The following is a 19,834-nucleotide window of genomic DNA, read 5'->3' as shown; positions in this document are numbered from 1 at the left end:
TTTATTTTATTTTTATTTTTTTATTTATTTATGATAGTCACACAGAGGGAGAGAGAGAGAGAGAGAGGCAGAGACACAGGCAGAGGGAGAAGCAGGCTCCATGCACCGGGAGCCCGACATGGGATTCGATCCTGGGTCTCTAGGATTGTGCCCTGGGCCAAAGGCAGGCGCTAAACCGCTGCACCACCCAGGGATCCCTCAAATAAGATCTTTAAAAAATTTTTTTTAAATAAAAATAAATATATTTTGTAAGTGTACTGTTTAATTTCTACACTGGAAAACTTGTGAATTTCCCAGTTTTCCTTCAGTTATTGAGGTCTATATCCTGTTGTGGTTGGAGAAGATACTTTGTATGTTATTTATCTTAAATCTCTTGAGACTTATTTGTGCTAACTTATGGTCCATCCTGGAGAATTGCCCATTGTGCACTTGAGAAGAAGATGTGTGGTGTTGTTGAGTGCGGTGCTCTGTGTGTGTGTGTCGGATCTGGTCAGTTTATTGTGTTGTTCAAATCCTGTTTCCTTATGTTCTCTTTGGTTGTTCTATACGTTGGGAGTAGGGTATAAGTATTATTATTATTATTATTATTATTATTTTAGGACTATCAGTTTGATGATTTTTGCTTCCTACATATTGATGATCTGTTATTAGATGTGTAAATGTTAATAATTGCTTTTTCTCAAGGCCCGTGGGTGGCTTAGTTGGTTAAGTATCCAATTCTTTATGCTTAGCTCATGATCTCAGGGTCATGAGATTGAGCCCCATGTCAGGCCCTATGTTAGGTTGTGAACCCAGCTTGGGATTTTTCTCTCCCTCTCCTTCTCACCCTTCCCTTCACCCCGCTCGCACTTGCTCTCCCCCACTCCCCGCAAAAAAAGAAAAAAGAAAAAAATACAATAGCTTTTTCTCCTTGCTGTTTTGAACCTTTTATTAATATATAATGTACTTCTTTGTCTCTTAACTAATTTTTATTTATTTATTTATTTATTTTAAACAAATTTTTAAAAAATTTAAAGTCTGTTTTTTCCTGGGGTGCCTGGCTGGGTCAGTTGGTAGAGCATGCAACTCTTCATCTCAGGGTTGTGAGTTTGAGTCCCACATTGGGTGTAGAGATTACTTAAAAATAAAATCTTTTTTTTAAAGATTTTATTTATTTATTCATGATAGAGAAAGAGAGCGCGCGCAAGGCAGGGACACAGGCAAAGGGAGAAGCAGGCTCCCTGCCAGGAGCCTGACGCAGGACTTGATCCCGGGACTCCAGGATCGCGCCCTGGGCCAAAGGCAGATGCCAAACCGCTGAGCCACCCAAGGATCCCCCTAAAATCTTTTTTTTTTTTTTTTAATAAAAGTAAAGTGTATTTTGTCTCAGCACAGCCACCCTGCTCTGTTGTGGTTACTATTTGCACGGATGATCTTTCTTTTTCTTTCTTTTTTTTTTTAAGGCTTTATTTATGTATTTGACAGAGAGAGAGCACCAGCAGGGGGAGCAGCGGGGGTGGTGGTGGTGGTGGTGGTGGTGGTGATGGTGAAGCGGGCTCCCCGCTAAGCAGGGAGCCCCATGCGGGGCTCGATCCCAGGGCCCCGGGTCATGACCCGAGCTGAAGGCAGGTGCTCGACCGCGGAGCCCCCCAGGCGTCCCAATAAACAAATCTTTTTTAAAATATCAAATCCATTTTGCCAACCTGTGTCTTTTGACTGGAGAGTTGACTCCCTCCCACGTGGGCAGCCCAGGGCAAGGAAGGACTGACCTCTGGCATCTTGTTCCCTGTTTTCTGTATCTCCTACAGGTGACCTTCATTTCCTATGCTACTTCCTTCTTTTGCATTTACTTGATTTTTTTTTTTTTTTTTTGTGGTGGAATATATTCCCCCTCATTTCTTAGTATGTTTTCTTTGAATTTAGACCACCTTAGGTTCAATGACATGCAAAAAACCCTGTTCCTTGGCAGCTGCCCTGACCTCTTTCGGTTCTTAGTGTCACATAGACACTATGTGTGTACTTTACACGTGTGTGTCTAAAAGTTTAAGCCAGTAATTGTTTTTCTTTTAACCTATGGGTCTTCTAAATTATTCAGAAAAAAAAAAAAGAAAGTGAGGCCACAATAATACTAGCTTTTAGACTTTTTAAGATGGTAGTTTGTTAAATCATGGAGAAGACAAAAAGTGGAGCAAGAAACCGGTGTCATTTACTATGAGTAAGAGTAGCTTTTATAGTGGCCTGTGCATTTGTCTTTGCTGAGGTCTTCGCTTCGTCGCAGGGCTTCGCCTTGCCGCCCAGTGCCCTGCCATCCATCCCCTTGAGGACTTCGTGCAGGGCAGGTCCGCCGGCAACAGACTCCTTCAGCTTTTGGTTTGCTGGTCTTCCTTTCTCCACAGCTTTCCCGGCGTAGGGCTGCTTTAGCCCTCTGATACGCTGGCCCGGGCTTGTGTTGCGGAGGCTCCCTCCTGTGTGGTGACTTGCTTCTCTCCTGTTGCTTTCAAGACTCTCTTTGGCCTTGGACAGCTTAGTTATGACATGTCTGCGTGAGGGTCCCTGAGTTCATCTTATTTGGGGTTCGTTGAGTTTCCTGGGTGTTTATATTTGCATCTCTCCTAAAACTTGGCTGTTCTGGCTGTTACTTCCTCAGATAACCTCTGGCTGTTTCTGGCTGTTACTTCCTCAGATAACCTCTCCCTGGCCTCTTTTCCTCCTGAGACTCCCACCGTCTGTACCTTGTTCATCTGATGGTCCCCTAGGCTCTGCTCCCTTCCATCAGGCTTTATTCTTTCTTTTTTTTTTTTTTTAAGATTATTTATTTATTTATTCATGATAGACATAGGGGGAGAGAGAGGCAGAGACACAGGCAGAGGGAAGCAGGCTCCAGGCAGGGAGCCCCATGTGGGACTCGATCCCGAGACTCCAGGATCGTGCCCTGGGCCAAAGGCAGGCGCTAAACTGCTGCGCCACCCAGGGATCCCTGGCTTTATTCTTTCTGACCTCAGACTTGGCCGTTTCAATATAGCCCATCTTTGAATTTGTTGATTCTTCTGCGTGCTTCACCTGCTGCTGAATCCCTCCAGTAAATTCTTCACTTCTGGTATTGTACCTCCAGCTTTGGACTTCGCTCCCCTCGTGAGTGTTTCCTCTCCCTACTGTGGTTCCCATTTGAGTGATACCTTGTTTTCTGGACTTTCCCCTCATCCTCCTTCAGTTCCCTGAGTATCTTTAAGATGTTGTCTTAACCTCCTCGTCTCGTAAGTCCGCCATCTGGTCTTCCTCAGGGATGGTTTCCCTTGGCCTAGGGTTTCCTCTGAATGGACCATTTCTTTCTATGCCTTGTGTTTTGTTCTTGCTGAAAACTGGACAGTTGAACCTAATAATGTGGTAACTGGTGATGGGGGCTTGGCTTCCTCGACCTTTGCCACTGTTGTTATTTTGTTATGGTTGTGGGCCTCCTCGTGCCAGGGACCAGCCTCAGTATAACCTGAAGGCTTCCTTGGACATTTCCCGGGCCCGCATCTCCCCTTGGGCAGGTGCGGTGACTTTCTCATGTCCTCCACATGTGCATTTGCTTTTGAAAAGTCTCCAATGTCTGGATCCCAAGGGGAAAAAGAGGAAGGTGGGGGTGGGTAAGAAAGACGTTGGCTGCTAAGTCCCCTGGAGGCTGCTTCAGCTCCGGGGGAGGGGCCTGCAGCAATAAAGCCCACCTGCCTCCGTGTCTACGCCTCCGCGTGAGAACACAGATCCGGATCTTTGGAGGACAGGCTTCCTGCTGCCCCAGGCAGCTCCAGGGACGGGCACACGGCTGCCGGCCATGGGCTGGGTATCTGCTGTAGTGCCGCGAGCTCCAGACTGATGGACTGTCATCACCGTTTATCATCCAAGACTTGCCCTGGGAGTTGCAAGGCTTCAGTAGGCTCCAGATTTCCAAAATAATGACGTCAGGCAGGTTCTGCTGGTGCAGTTGATGTCCAGGTGGAGACGCAGATCCTGCTGCTTCTACTCTGCTCAGTCCTCTGAGGACCGTTGACATTGGTGGTAGGTTCCGGGTCAGCCTGAAGCGTTCCCAAGCTCTCTCCTGCCATCCCGTCTACTTGATGGTTTTGGCAGCCACTGATGATCTCTGATTAGGTCCGTGATTTCGTAGCAGACTGTGAATTAGTAATTTTCATGTCCTTCTGCGTGGATTAGCTGCAGTCCTCCTGTAAGGAATGTTTGCCCCCGGTGATTGGAGTGTCCTGAAATAGTCTGGGTAGGAAATGAGTACATGTGGTCTCTCTGGGCTCCAGGCGTGATCCCCGGGTGGTGTATTATCATCATGAACTTTTGGATTCTTCTGTTGGCTGCGTGTCAATCAGTCATTTTGCTTTGATGGCAAACTGGTCCGTGGGAGGCCAGTGGGAGGCCTTTTATGTTGGTCTCCATGTCCTCTGGATGCAACCCCATTATTTTCTGGGTGCCTCTTTGGGCCCTGGCACAAGGCCCTCAGGCTCTCCTTGTACACTTCCTCCCATATCTGAAGCCAGTCACTCCTCAGAGATCCCTGTTCCTTTTATTGGGAAGTGGCTTTCAGAGACCACACGCTGGGCTGGGAGGTGGGGATGGAAGATGGGGCAGCTCCGCGTGCTAGCCGGGGCCATGCTGCACTGGCCTTGGCCTTCATGCCCCGTACCCAGGGCTGCCCTCCCACTGCTGGGAGCCTTGGACCCATTCGGCAGCTAACCCGTTAAGTGCTAAAGTCGGGCTCGTGGTGGATTATGCTCCGTCTCCTGACAAGGCCTTCCCGATGCCACGCAGGGAAGGAGGTTCTGGGCAGAGATGTGACGAGGCCAGTGGTTACCTCCTGGTCCGTCCCAGCCTAGCCAACTAATCCAATCACAGGAAGCCTGTGGTTGTCTTGGTTGTGTGGGTGTCCCTCTCTTTGTCTCCCTGGCAGTGCTCAGGGACAGGGGCCTCACCTGCCTTGCTCGGTCACTCTCCCAGCGCCACACTGCGCGGGCCCGGAAATACCCGCTGACAACCAAGCGAACCCAGCGCTGTTTCCTTTTACCTCGACTCCCAGAGACTGAATGACTCCCCCAACCTCATGCAGTAGGGGCTGGGCCTCGGGCTCAGGCTGGCTGCCTCTACGGCAGCCCCAGCTCCACTCCCCACCCTGTGCTGGGTCCCAGGGGTGCCCAAGGGCTGTGCAGAGCATGCTGGCCCTTGGCCCTTTGCTTGAACAGGCCTATAGGGACATGGGACCTGCTGGCTGCTCCCAGAAAGCCTGGGACATCCCCAGCCCCCTCCTGCCCTGCAGCCCCAGCCCAGGTTAGCAGGGGAAATACCTGTCATTTAGTCCGGGAGGCAGCTGGTAGCCACCTCCCCACCAGGTCACCCAAAGAAAGAGGAAATGCCCCCTTCTTCCCAGGGAGGGAAGAGAAGGCAGAGGAACGAAAGCTTACCTAAAGTCACAGTGATTTGGGGACGGGATCCAAACCCCCAGGCTCTAGCCAGGCCCGACGTGGCTTCACAGGCTGGAAGAAGATGCTCCAGGGACACACAGGCTCGAGCAGGAAGGCGAGGTGGGTGGGTGGGTGGAAGGAACAAGGGACGGGGCGGTAGGGGAAGAAGCATCTCGGTCCGGAGTCTCCGTGATGGGAAAGGCAGTCAGCCAGCAGGACCCAGACTTCCCAGCCTGGAAGGCTGTGAGGGCAACGGCCAGGGAAGCCCCAGCAGCCGCCTCCCGGCAATAAATATGCTCCACTGAGGACTGGAGTCCTGCGGCCTGGCCTGGGGGGTCCAGGGGGGTGGCACCAAGGGGCCGCCGGTGCTTCCGACAGCCAAGTGTCCCTGTGGGGACTCCCACTGCTGGCCCGAGACAGCTCCTCCCGGAGGGGACCTGTGGCCCGCCTCTCAGAGCTGGGGATCCGAGCAGCACCCCAGGCACCCAAAGCCAGCCCAGCTCTGCAGGCCACGCCCTCTCTGATGCCCCTGGCCCCGCCGCTCGCACAGCAGAGGCCTCAGAAGGCAGCCGTTGCACTTGCTCGCTCCGGTGGGACCGCAGGTGGCCCGGGTTCGTCTGGACAGTGCTGCTGGCCTGCTGGGTCACCATGCAGTCTCCCGGGGGCTCCCCCAGGGTCGCCGACTCTCACGGCCCTGGGCCTTATGCTGTCAGCCAGGTCACTGGTGTCTGGATAGCTGTCCCGTGGTTGTCGCAGGCAGCTTCGCAGGGTGGCTGAGTTGTCAACATCAAGGGGCCGATCCCTACGCCTCCCGCGAGGCTCGCCGGCTTCCCTGAACAGCGCGGCGCAGGGCCCGCGTGGGTTAGGGGAGGCTCCACACGCGCAGGGGCGCCCGGGGCACGACTCCCGAGGGCCGCTGCTCTGTCAGTGTCCCTAGCAGGTGTCGTTAGGGCCACGTCTGTGGTCAGGGCCAGACCAAGGCACGGTCCCGCACTGGCCCTGCCGTGGAGGCTGCTCGGTGGCGCCCTGGGCACCCACGGGGTCCCGGGCTCGGAGGCCCAGGGCTGCGGAGGAGCTGGGAGGACTCCGAGGAAGGGACCGGGAGGCCAGGTGTGGGCGGTTTTGTAGGGGTCTGCAAAGGGACAAGGTGCACGAATGTCAGCGTGTCCTCTGGGGACCCAGAGCCACGGAGGAGGGTCGTAGCTGAGGGGAGGGCTGGTCCAGCTCATCAGCCCGGGGCACCACGCAGGCCCAGCCCAGGTGCTCCGTCACAGGCGGCCCGTTGGACCATCCCCGACCTGTTGCTCGTAATCTGCAGGAAGGGCGCCTGCCCCCAGCAGGAAGGACAGCCTGGCAGTGGCCCTCGGGCCTGTAACCCGGACCGGCTAGGGGGCTGCAGGGAGGGCACCCCAGGTCCCCGGCCCTAGTTCGGCCCTGTTAGTAGCCGCCGCGGCAGCGGGACCCACGGCCTGGCCTCCAACCCACCACCGAGCAGTGAGTGACCTGCAGAAGTCACTTCACCTCACTGGCCTCGGTTCCCTCCTCTCAAAACTGGGGCCCACCTGTGTGACTGCAGTCGGCCAAGCCTCCGAACGCTGTGGCAGGGCTCTCTGGCAGGGGACCGTCGTGGTCGCTGGCCATCTAGAACAGTGCATGTAGAAGAAAACGGGTTGTTCGTTTTACTGAATCGGAACATGCTAATTGCAAGAACCACGTGCCGGTGAGCGGCAGGTGAACACGCAAGCAGATGCACGGTTGGGGTAGGCGCCCCAAACCACGGGGTGACCGCTGGTCTGGGGGTGGGACGAGGCGGGGACCGACGGCGGGAAGAGCGAGGGGCCAGCGGTGCCCATCCCACTAAGGCCTGTCTCGGCAGAATGAAAGGACCGGCCGCTCATCAGGCGTCTCCCACCAAGCATCCCGGCAAGACCGAAGTTTCTGCGCACGAGCCCAGCTCCCCGCCACCCTCTGAATGGTGTCGCCCTGGCTTTGGGGTGAGGGGCCGGGCCTGCGGGGCTGGGGAAGTGACTGCGATCGCAGCAGGTGCCATCCCCGAGCGAGGACTGGAGCCCGCAGCCTGGATCCGAGAGAGGCCGCCCGGCGGAGTGGAGCCGCTGCGGCCGTCTAGGCCCGACTGCGCCAGCCTCGGCCTGTCCTGGGAAACAGGGAGGCTGGTCCCTGCCCGAAGGCTGCTGTGAGCAGTAAACCGGAGAATGCATATTTTGTCCTGGGGGGCAAGGCAATCTTCAGTAAATAAAGCAATTATTACTAAAAATCACAATTTGCTACACGATTATCCACCATGTTAAGACTCAGTTGTTGCCAAATTTATTTTCAATCGATGAAGTGCCAGGAGCCACCGTGCGCGAAAGAGCTCGTCGTACAGGGTCGTCCCCGCAGGAGAATCGCCAGACCCCTCGGGCAGAGCTCCTCCGTGGGCCCACGGCGAGCGGGAGGTTAGAGGGCGCCGGCGCCTGCGCAGACAACCCGGGGCCCCGAATTGCTCCGCAAACACCTCGGTCAGGTGCTTGGTCACCCCAGTGTTGGGAGAGCACAAGGGCGACAGGAGTGCAGGAAGAAGCTGCTGCGTCATCTCTGGGAGGCGATGAGGGTCTGTGTCTGGTGACATCAACAGGTCTTGACCCAGAAAGTCCAACCCTCGACATCTGTTCTGCACCTGCTCTGGCGCGTGGGGAATGCGCTGCGGTCGCCCCGGTCTGTCCACGCGACGCGCGAACTCCGCCTGCCCGCTGACGCCAGTACAGGGGAGTCCCACAGTCACAACCAGGCTGCCATGAAGCCAACAGCGGGACGGGGCGACTTTATACGCATGTGCATCAGGTGGAGAAAGTGGGATGCGGCGTGTTCCTTGCACACAGACAGTGATTCGCACGAGAGCCCGGAGGCTGCCCGTGGGCGACACCACCTTCCTCGCCGCCTGCATCGCTGATTTCAAAGAATAAAATACCCACTTTAAGCCGTTTCTTGATAGTCCAGTACCAAGAGCCAAGTGCAGAGAAGTGCACGTGGGGGGCAGTGGCAGGGGGGGAGGCGGCAGAGAAGAGCACGGGACAGCGACCCTGGTGCAGGAACGTCACGCTCACAACACAGGGCCCAGGTCTCTAGATGACAGACTGTTCTAAGCAGGCAAGAGCCCCGATTACGGCCGTGGGGCGAGGAGCAGGGGGGAGGGAGGAGGGGTGGTGGGACGGGAGGAGTGGCCGGAAAGGGCCCGAGCTGTGGCCGGGCTGGCAGTAGTGATGGGGGCGCGAGGAGGGGGCCCAGAGGCCACGGACGCCGGGCTTTCTGACGTGGTGACAGCCGTGCAGACACCGAGGACTTGGGAGAAGGGTCAGGAAGGGTCCAGGACGGGCCACTCTGAGGCACCGGGGACATGGGCGGAGCTTGGTGCGAGAGCGGCCAGGGGAAGGCCCAGAGGAAGGGGCCGCTTCTGGGTGGCGTCCCTGGGGGACGGACCAGGGTCCATCAGGGTCACCCGCGAGCTCGCCCGGCCCCCAAGGGAGCTCCAAGCACGAAGCGGCCGCAGGGGCAACGAGCGTGGGCTTAACTGCGAGAAGGAAAGAAACTGGGCCACCTGGAAGGGTCCGGGGGGGGCGAGCTCCCGGGGGTCAGCGCGGGGCACAGAGGTCCGGGCGCTTGCGAGCAGCGGGGTGGCCTCCGGGAGGGGTGGTGCCGCCGCGCCCCTTCCCCAGATACAGGTCGCTAAGTGCCCTCGGGGTCGCTCCCCCGACAGGAGCTGTCCAGTGGGGACAACACGCTGCGCGCCGAGGGCGAGGAGGGTGGGACTCGGAGCGGGACTCCAGGGGACAGGAGCGCGGGACCACAAGTGCCGGGGCCCTGGCAGCTGTTCCTGGCACGGCCCACAGGGGCGGCCCCCACCTGCAGCCCTGCACCCCCAGTGGGCTCCACCTGCTGCAGCCCGGCTGAGACCGGGGCAGGGGAGGCCCTGCTCCCTCCAGCACCCTCGGGGGGGCCCGTCCCGGGTCTCCCCGCGCACCCCCCAGCCTCTAGAAGCCCGCCCCTCGGCACCCTTGGTGCTGGTCACTCCACCGAGGCCACGGAGGCCGAGCCCAAGCGGCCCGTTTGGCCCCTATCCTGGCAGACACCAGCGGGGACACCAGCGTCCCTTCCTCTTCCTCCTGGCAGGACAGCCTGGGTGCTGTCGATGCCATGCGTCACTTCTGCAGGTCCCACGGGGGGTCCTCTGTCCGCCCCTCCTGGGTGCCACTCAGGCGTCACCCACCGTATGACACCGAGGGTGGTGACAGCACACTGGCTGCCCTCGGCCTGGCGAGGACCTCTCCCGGGTGTCCTGTGCCCGCCCCCCGGCCCTGGACACAGAGAGGGACCCCCTCCCTGGTCTCCACGCTGAGGCAACGCGGGCCGTGGACGTCAGGCCCTGGCGGCAGTTCTCTGGCCAGATCCTGCGTTCTGGCTGCAGAGAAGCCCGCAGAGGCGGCCGGTGGGGCGGAGAGCGTCCGTCATACCGCTCGGAGCTGCTGGGGTCAGAGCCGCGTCCACTCTCGGCTGCCCAGAGGTGACAAGGCGGCGGCCCGCCTCCTCACCGCCACGGTCCAGGGCCGCACAGGGGCAGCATCCAGGTGTCAAGCCTGGTCACGCTGAAAAGAGAAAAACCACTAATGGGGAAAAAAGGTCCTGTCACTGAACCTGAGATTTAAGCCCCTGACCCGCTGCCACTTTTATGAATTCACACACCTCAACTTGGTCGCAACCATAAGCTGTTGCGTCTGTTAAAATGTTTTAGAAAAGCAGTTCAAGGAGAGCTAGAGGCTCAGACACAAGGGGCCCCGCTGCCTCCGCGGGGTGTGGCTCTGGGGGTGCACACGCCCAGACCCCAGACCCCAAGGCCCAACGCAAAAGCCCGCTATCCGTTAGGGCGGGGCACTGCTCTGGTGGGAAGTGTACTGTGCAGAAGATGGTTCTGTCTTGTATTTTATTACATCAATGGCTTGAAAATTTTTTATTTAACTTCAGCAAATATTAGAAATAGAAAAATGAATTCTGCAGAATTTCACAAATAAATTTTTTCGATCTCCACTAACAAATGTTATCATTCAATGGCTAAGCAATTATAATGCTATGAACATTCACCACAATGAGTGTGCTGATATAGAAAACAGGCAGAAAGAGACATTAAAATAGTACTTACAACAGCATTATTACAACATATTTTCTTTAAAATTCCAACGTGGATTTTATCACTTCAAAAGATATACAGCATTTCCATTATATTTGCAAACTTAACCTTATACATCTTTTAAAATCTTGAAAAATTTTTAAGCAATCTAAAAAGCACTTAGCAAAGTTGATAGGTCTACATAATGGAATACTATCCACTCCAGTATAAATTTTAGTTTTCGGAGAAGGTGACTGTAAACACTCATTATCACACGACATGCATAGACTCTACTGACCTTCCTTCTTCTGAATTGTAACATTGCTGCAATTGTGCTTTACTGGAAGGAGGGGAAGCCGCAGGGATCCCGGGAGGGGCGGGGAGAGGGTTTGCTTTTGAGCATTGCACAAGATCACTAGATTCAGATTAGCTAACTACCTTGAGTCAACGTGAAGCCAAGTTTCACTTGATACTGAAAGCTCGGATCCTGGTCACTGGGCTTAGACACAGGCTGGACGAGAGAGGAAACGAGGCTCTCGTGTGAGCTGGCTCCGGCTTTCCTTTGCTCCGTTAAGCAGGGATCCAGTTAGTGTAATGCACTGTTTGGCTTATTTTTGGTATGCAATTATACCAATAGTACATCTGATATTCAGAAAGACAAAAATAGGGCATAGTTGAAATTTAAAGTGACAATGAGCACACGTATAGTGGTGTGTGGTATCTGAGGGAACCTTTATACACAGAAAACAACTGCTTAATTAGTCCACCGCAGTAAGCTTGTAAAACGCAAGAATTTGTTCCTTTTCATCTTTTGATTCGGGAGGTTGGTGACCAGCGAAGGGTCTTACAGGTTAAAAACTAGCAAAAGCCATTTCGAGGAATGGGTGTCCCGGTGGGTACAAGTGCACCCGGACTACGCAGTGGGTGTGTCACGCTAAGCGCCGGCTCCCGCGGACACCAGCGCCCGACCGGAGCCACCGCGATCTCAGCACAACAGAGGTGCGGCGCGGCCTTCCGGGCTCGGCTCGCGAGCTATGTTACAGGATCGATCACGGTTTCAGACCAGTCAACACAATATTCAAGTAACAAGGTGTTTAAATGGATAAGTGGAAACAATTTTTACCTAACACTTTACACACCTACATAAAATTAAATAAAACAAACTTTTAATGCATATGCAATACAATTTATATCTTTTAGGATTTCTAAACTAAAAGTTAAACTATCATTTGCTTCAATGGTACTATATTTTGCACAATAACTTATACTTAGGAGAAATTTTCCACAAAAATATATATATAATTATGACATTCACATTGATCAATTTTTAAGAAGACAAAGCTTAAGTGAACATTGCATCCGAAGCAGTTGTCACTGCGGACCCTTACACATCCAAACACGACCTGCTGATGCACCGAAGTCTTGATATGTAAAAAAGGGGCTTCACATAAATAAGATCAATCACTCAGCTTTTAAAGCTCAGTGATTTCTTGCATTTACAACATCATTGCAACAACAGTGTAATGAAACAGTTTAAAACACAGTGCTACCTTATGCTTGAGACTACAACGGAGGAGTCAGGCAAAGACAACCATCTTTCTTCCTTCTGGCGCATGACAACAACGCTGCCCCTTTCCCGTGGAGAGAAAGCCAGGACCAGGCTGCTGGGGTCCGCCAGGTGTACGGGCGCAGTGACTCCTCAGGACGGGGCAAGCACGAAGGGGATGGTGCAGAGGACACACAGAGGCCTGGCACTGCTTCTGCGCCTGCCACGCTCCCCAGGAACTAGCATCGCGCTTTCAGGCATCGCCAGGAGGGAGCCATTCTCCAGGAAAGCAGCCTGGGCGTGCAGAGAGGAACAGATGTCCTGGCAGCACGAGACCCACTGCAGCAAACTGCCTGCTGCTTCCACTAAGAGGAAGGAGAAGCAAAGAGAACCTACGGCCTCGGTTCTTGCCTAGTGCCCCTGTGAGCGATGTGCAAAACTTACGCCACCTCCTCTCCACGCTTTTCCTGCCATTTTCTGATTACATAGCAGGCTTAGGATACAAGCAAAACCAAACCCTACGGCATGACTAGTGTTATTATGCTACCCCCGTCTAGGTAGGAGCAGCAAGCTGAGACTGCCTCTCGCCTCATCTGATGCTGTTCTTCACACACTCTTCCCTGACCCACAGACACCCCGTGAAGGGACAAGATGACAAAAAGTCGGGAAACTCCCGTTTACTCCCCGTGTGAATGACCTTTCTCCAGATTTCTAAAAACACACAATTCCAAACAGCATAGGTTTCTAGCTGACCCTCTTCCTAAAGAGATAATCAGCTAACTTAAAAAGGGGGCGGGGGGGAGCAAGGTGCTTGGGAGTCAAAACACATCAAATTTTAATTGCATATTTTAAATTCTTAAGAATTCTGTTTGTGCCTTAAAGCATCTGCATTTTTTTTTCTTTTTGGTATTGAAAGCAGGAAAAATATTTAAATGATGCAAAACAACAACAACAGTTCCTTCAACATATTTAGTGCAGGCTGGACTGTCCGTGGGCGGGACACAGGCTACACGGGAACGCAGTCTGACAGTCTATCCCTCAGCCCCGCAGTGGGGCCACAGTCTCAGATGAGAATAAGTGATTCTGGAAATCTCAGAACATTTATTAGAAACATTTACTTGTTCCCAGTCCAACCAAAAGGCATTACAGACCACTTTGTACATGGTTTCATCTTGGTCTTACTGGAGCCAATAAACTGACCACTTCTCTGTCCTGTACTATAATATTAAAAGAGAAAGGACATCAGTACATGACAAAAGGGGGGGAAAAAAGGACAAAAAAAAAGCTATATGGAGTGACATGTAGAAGGCCAGTCATACCAACAGAAGGGGGAACAAACAATGTGTAGCTTTTATAAAATCATCACCAGCTATTCTAATACCCTTTATTGAGCTAACCTGACATTTAAAATCTGCACTCTGTCAGAATCTGCAGCAATTTCTCCCCTGTCTCCTAATCTCAGTGATGTTATCTTTGGCAAGCAATAAACTTTAAAGAAGAAATAAGACACTAAAACAGAAAAAGGGTTGATAACATGGTTGCCAAAAGGAGAAGGCACCAATTCCAATGCACAAGCACCAGGTACAGTGGTATGGACCGCATCTCTTGGAGTTGGATGGTGGGGTGGGGGTATCCGGAAAAGACAGGGTGGCACCCGTCCTGGGATTACAATGCTGAAAGCTGAAGGCAGAAAGTGTTGAGGTCCACGTTCCTTTAAGCTAGTGTCCAAGGACAGTTGCTGTGAATGAGCTTTCTACCGCTTGGGAAGGAGAAGGGTGAGATTTAAGCCAGCTAAATTTACAAACCATAATTACACCCGATGTCTGGGGAAACGTGAGCTGTCTCGGGATGTTTGGCACAATGGAGGTTATAATGCAGTCTGCCAATATACTGGGATTTCCAAAGAAGCATGATATCACTTAGGTGGATGCCTCAGGAAAGAACAAGAGAAACTTTCTAAAAGGCCAACAGGGTCACAGTCACTCTGAAAATTACATTATGCACAAAGTAGAAGTTGCAGGCCATGCAGGAACAGAGTCGTGCCTTCCAAGTTGACTACCTGTTTGAAGCTGCTGACTGGGCAGAGCTGCCATTGGTGGGGCTCAGGAGCTTCGACTGGGGACAGGTCCCCAGAGTCAGGAGGCGTGCAGGCCACGAGACTCCCCAGCACTTGGGCAGAGTGTGAGAGATGCAATGGGGCTCTCGGGGAAGTGGCGCCAACGTGGAGGAACGAGCACAGAATTAAGGCAGATGGAGCACAGGACTGAAGTGTATGCCTTTTTGGTAATAGCTGCTTGTCCACAGAGATGTGATGCAGATGGCTAGGTGATGTCCTGTAATACCTGATATCCTGGAGAACACAGTCGTCCATACCAAGTGCTCAAAGCTACCAGAGTTTCTCATGAAGCAGATGCGTATCTGACGTCAAGAACAGAAGCAGCCTGAGGCAAGAAGAAGAAGAAGGAAAAAAAAAAAAAGGATCAAAGAGCAGGTACAACACAGACTGCCACTTCCTGTGTGGCGAGAGGGGGTACAGCCCGCCCATCTATCCTGCAGACATGCGTGTTCCCAAGGGCAGGGCCTGGGCACAGCAGGCAGCGGGGCAGCGTAAGAGGGCGGCCTCCATGGCCAGACGTCTCAGGCTCGAATCCTAGCTCTGCCACTTTCTAGATGTGGATCCTTGGATGAGTTATTTCTTTTCCAGTTTCTGTTTCCTCATCTGCAGAATAGACACAATAATGACGTCTACTTCACAGGATTAAAGAAAATCGCTGGAAAGGGCATGTCAGCACAGTGCGTGGCCAAAGGCGGCACGCAGGCATGTCAGCACCGGCTGGAGGGGAGGCCTCGTCACCCATCCCACTCAGCCAACAGCCACTGGCCTGCGCTGGGACACGGGGACAAACAGGAGAGCTAAGATGGAAAGATCTTCTTTAAAAGCCTCGAAGGCATTTCTTAACTAAAACAGACTCTTGGACCCAAACCAGAAGGTCACAAGGTGCCTTTGTGCTCATTGCTATACTCATGCTCTCTCACTGCTAGGGAAACCCCTGGGCCTTGAATCCCAAATCTAAAAACAGTGGTTCCTTTAGGCAACACCACAATTTATGAGAACAGCTGTTAGGTCAGGAAATTTCTCCTCAGCAGGAACACAACTCAAGTCATTCTGTGACGTCAAGGGGGACTCTACCTCCAAGCCAGTCCTGTGTGGCATCCCCCTCACCCTTTCTGACACCCACGCATTCCTGCTCTGTACTGCATCCTTGTCCACCTCAGAGAACTCAGAATCTCAACATCTCAAAACCTGCGGGCTGCCTTCCCTTCTCAGCCCTGAAAGAAAAAAGCCTACGGCCAATAGGCCATCATGTTATGAGACCTCTGACCATTCTAATGTCCACCTCCCTGTATGTGCTACATTTAACACAAAACCTGAGGGCAGAAGGGGTGGACAGGACACTAGCAGGAGTCTTCCTTAACTGCTGGATTCCACAGGAGACACAAGAATGAGAAATGATGAGAGCACCAGTTCTGGGCACTGACTAGACAACCAGCATCCTAATAAGCTCCCTAGGCCCCTCACGGACACAGAGAAGAGCTGGTCCTTACAGACTTGATCTCCTTTTGCAAACTAACATATGGAGAAGAGAGAAGCAGGGTGGTGCAGTAGGAAGGCTGGTGCTACAAGGAGCATAAAAAAAAGGGATCGTGTTGCCCGGGTGGTGAAGTGTTTGCCTTCGGCTCAGGTCATGATCCTGGGGTCCCCATGCAGGGCTCCCTGCTCAGTGGGGAGCCTGCTTCTCCCTCTGCCTCTGCTGCCCCCCACATGCTTGTATACATTCTCTCTCAAATAAGATCTTTTTAAAAAGGCGGGGGGGGGGGGGGGGAACCAAAGAAAAGGAAATAAAGTGTGTGAGGGCAGGGATTTAAACGACTGAAGAGGTGAAAATGTTTAGAGACAAACACAAATATCATATGTTGAAGAGAGATCAGGGTCCTGGCACTGGTTTTGAAGGGAGGGCTGGGTAAACAGATACACGGAAGATCAACAACCTGAGAGAAATGAAGACATGCTGCCTGGTGGGAAATGCAGCGTTTATGAGCCAACGCTACCAGAGACGGGGAAGAGAGTTCTCACAGGTACTTTGATGTGCAATCATCATGGTGAGTAGACCATGAAGAATGGCCCTCCTGGACTAGGAGGGAAGAAACATAACTGTCAGTGAATGAACCAGACCTAAGAAACAGGAGGAACCTATATGCGAAAACCACTGACATCCCATCCCATTGGTGATGGCCCCTGGTCCCAAATTTACGACCACAATTTTATGCTAACCCTGCCAACACCCACTTTGATTAATTGAAGAGGGAAGGGAACCAGAGTTTCCTATTATTTCCACTTCCTAAGACTAAAGCTGGGAAACACACATGGAAGAAAGCTGTCATTCCTGCAAATTCTAAAGTTCCTTCTCTGGTAATTCTAATCTTTCAATGCTTCCTAAGTTAAGTCCAGGACATCAGGGAAGTTCATTTGTTGTAAAGTGGCAACTGGCACCAGGACAAGCATCCCTGCTAAAAGATGCCATCTTGTCTCTGCTCACATGCTGCTGTGTTCCATGGTCTCAGGCTGGGCCATGCATGGCTGTGGCTGGGGAAACCACTCACACTGTTAATATAAATTCTGTATACTTATTACAAAGGTTTTCTGGTAGAAAGCTCTAAAGAGTCTAAATGAGTATGTTTCAGGGGCACCTGGGTCGCTTGGTGGCTGAGCATCTGCCTTTGGCTCAGGACGTGATCCCAGCATCCTGGGATTGAGTCCCATGTCGGGCTCCCTGCATGGAGCCTGCTTCTCCCTCTGCCTGTGTCTCTGCCTCTTTCTGTGTCTCTCATGAATAAATAAATAAAATCTTAAAAAAAAAAAAAGAGTATGTTTTAACACCTTCTGACAGATGTGCCTCTCGGCCCTTCAAACTGGCACATAGGCATGGAGTGCTCCACCTGCAACACGCTGTGCGGGGGAGGCACTCTGTGCTCAGGTCAGGAGGGGGCCTCAGCTGCTTCTATAACCAGCCTTCTTAGAGCAAAGGCAGAGCACAGACAATACAAAATAGGTAATTTCAAATCATTCCTGCATGCTCTGGGAGACGCTCTGATGAGAAAGTGACTTTTCCTGTAAAGCTCAATTAAACCTTGGAGTTCCGTGTCAGTGAACACACTCAAATATTTGTCAAGGGACCGGCAATGAACTTTTTGCTCTGCCTCGCCCCATTCTCCTCCTCTGTAGAAGAGGGGTAAGTATGGAGCAGGGCTGGCCAGGCTAGATGGGGAAATGGCAGGTAGCCCTGGCCCAGGAAGCAGGGAGGTCACAGGTGGGGTAGTGCAACTGCAGGAATCTGGCTGCCTATGCTGTGCTGAGACAGCTGATGACATCGGTGCAGCTATCCGGAGACTGCCAGAATGTCAGCCACCAGGCTGGAAGGTCCAGCCAACCAGAGAACCTAGAATTGTCCCCATCGATATTTAAAGCCATTAGACCCAAAGAGCATCAAAGCCTGGATGATTTGGGACAGAAGAGGCAGACCCAGGAACTCCTGGTTGGCTAGCTGTGCCAATTCACCAAGAAGTTCATTAACCTCCCACTGAGATGATAACCCATTTTATGTGACCAAGCTTCACTGACATGGCTCAAGGCACTTCCAACTTTATGGCTGAGTTCTTACTTGATCTAAGGAAATGTTGGTAATGTGAATATCTTGTAGCTGGAGGAAACCAGGATGGAACTAAGAATCTATACAGGAATTAAAATGTGAGCAATATATCTAATGACCAAAAACTAACGGGTGTCAACATACATATTATGGTATTTATAGGTAAAAGTCAAGTCATTGATGGGGCTGAGCGCTAAACATATTTCCACAGTGGAGCAAGGCCATCAGAGAATAATAAAGTAAATATCGAGCATGGACCTGGCAAGCGATCCCATTTTTTCAGATTTACCTCGTCGTCTTCTTCAGGCATCTTGATAGAATTATCTGGGGACTTGATAGGTTTCTGGCTACTGGGCCCATTGGTCTCTTCTTTACCATGTTCTGCTTCCCATTCTTGTAAAACTTCATCTATGTTGAAGCGGCGCCGATAATTTACAAAGAAATTTTTCACTTGTACCACTGATTTGTTCCCAATCACGTCTGAGATTGCCTGAAAATCTCGGCCATACTTCCTGATGGCTAAGGATGGAAGAAAGCATTGTTTGTCAATACAGGAGGAAAACAACTTTTAAAAACCCACATGACTGAGACTTACCCCTTCATCTGGATAAGAAAACCTAAGGGACTTCTAACAGCAGGCACTATCTCAGTGTATTACTCCAGTGGGAAAACACAGCAGTGTAGCTGCATCTTGTAGAGGACTAACCCAACAAGTCCAGTAGGACCCTGGCATCCAGAAATCTGCACCTTCCATCACATGTCCCAAGATACCTACAGACACCCAGTCAGCACCCTGTGGCTGTGGACATTCTGCATTCTTCTTTTCAGGATCCCCAGGTCTAGAACACCTCTAACCATAAAACTCTGATAATCTGCTGCTTTTGGAGTATTTTTGTACTTTCTAACCAATCAGAACCCAACACACTCCCACAAGCGGTGTGTGGTGAGAGTGGATGAGGCAGGACTTTCCCTAAAGGCTGCCATAGCCCCCAGCCCACAGAGAGGACTCCTCATACCTTGTACCGCAAGAAGCTGCTCTTCCGTGGTCCAACGTGCATTACATTTCTGAATGACCTGCACATACGAATGAGTTACATGAGCTTAATGCATTTATAGGTGAATATATCTTTACAAAAGCTAATCTTATTTTTTTCTCCTATCAGAATTTCAACATCAACTAGGTTTTAAAAATTGTGTCTATGCCTTTCTTTCTATGGGATGGAAATGTTATTACATAGATATTAAATTCTTAAGTGCATACAACTTGGTCATGACTTCTAAGATGATGTCAACATAATCCTACCTCAGGAAGCCGATATGGTTCTATTCCACCGTCAAGTTTTTCTTTAAGAGCACTGTTTGTCTGCTTAATATTCTGGATCTAAGAGAAAGAAGAAAATATTTTAATTTTAAAAATGAAAAACTTTTATGAAGGTATGAAAAGAAAACAGAACCAAAAAAAAAAAAAAAATAAGAGAAACAAAAACCCAAGAACAAAGAAATACCTGACCTGTAGGTAGCCAAGATTTGAGGTCCCTACGGTATCCTTTCAGAGCATCTAACTAGATTCTTTAATTGACTTGCTTAGAGCAGCAGACAAGGGACAACAAGGAGGGCATGGTGCTGAAAGGGCTCCTGTATGCAAGTCCTAATTCATAATTTCGTAACAGGTCATCCTAAGTCCTATATCTGGAGTCTGACAAAAACGCAGCCAGGCTGGGCTTCCTACCACACAGAACTGAGCTCAAGCCGTGGAGGAGGCAGAGTGCAGGCAGAAGGGAAGAGGCCCAGGCTCTACAGCAGGACTGCAAGCAGCCTCCCAAAGCCCCAAGCATGGTCCCGTCTGAGCACTACCCAGGGCCAGAGCCCACAGGGAAGCCTTCTTTAAGGAGAAAAGAAAGCAGTATGTCAGTTTCCACAAGCCTAATGGTGATCCACGGTAATTCTTCATTTTCTCACAAATTATCTCTTCTACATTATTATTTGGATTCAATGTACC

General features: G+C 51.6%; 1 protein-coding gene across 3 annotated transcripts in view; it reads right to left on the bottom strand.

Moving 5' to 3' along the window:
- Positions 1-9,917: 9,917 nt before the first annotated feature.
- RCOR1 (REST corepressor 1) overlaps positions 9,918-19,834 on the bottom strand; it is a 125,476-nt gene continuing 115,559 nt past the window's right edge. Inside the window, exons 9-12 of one of the 3 annotated variants that reach the window (XM_072762375.1) lie at positions 19,139-19,216; positions 18,852-18,909; positions 18,125-18,354; positions 9,918-10,063 (exon numbers count right to left, since the gene is read on the bottom strand). In XM_072762375.1, coding sequence (XP_072618476.1) covers positions 10,049-10,063; positions 18,125-18,354; positions 18,852-18,909; positions 19,139-19,216 — 381 coding nt within the window. In that variant the 3' untranslated portion in view covers positions 9,918-10,048. Of the gene's footprint in view, positions 10,064-10,410; positions 14,847-18,124; positions 18,355-18,851; positions 18,910-19,138; positions 19,217-19,834 lie in introns of those variants that run through there. The other 2 variants (XM_072762376.1, XM_072762374.1) reach the window with 2 other exon arrangements.

The sequence above is a fragment of the Vulpes vulpes genome, chromosome 6 (genome assembly GCF_048418805.1).
Source record: "Vulpes vulpes isolate BD-2025 chromosome 6, VulVul3, whole genome shotgun sequence".
NCBI classification, from domain to species: domain Eukaryota; kingdom Metazoa; phylum Chordata; class Mammalia; order Carnivora; family Canidae; genus Vulpes; species Vulpes vulpes.
The sequence above is the reverse complement of the archived record's forward strand: the minus strand, read 5'-3'. Positions and strand labels throughout refer to the sequence as shown.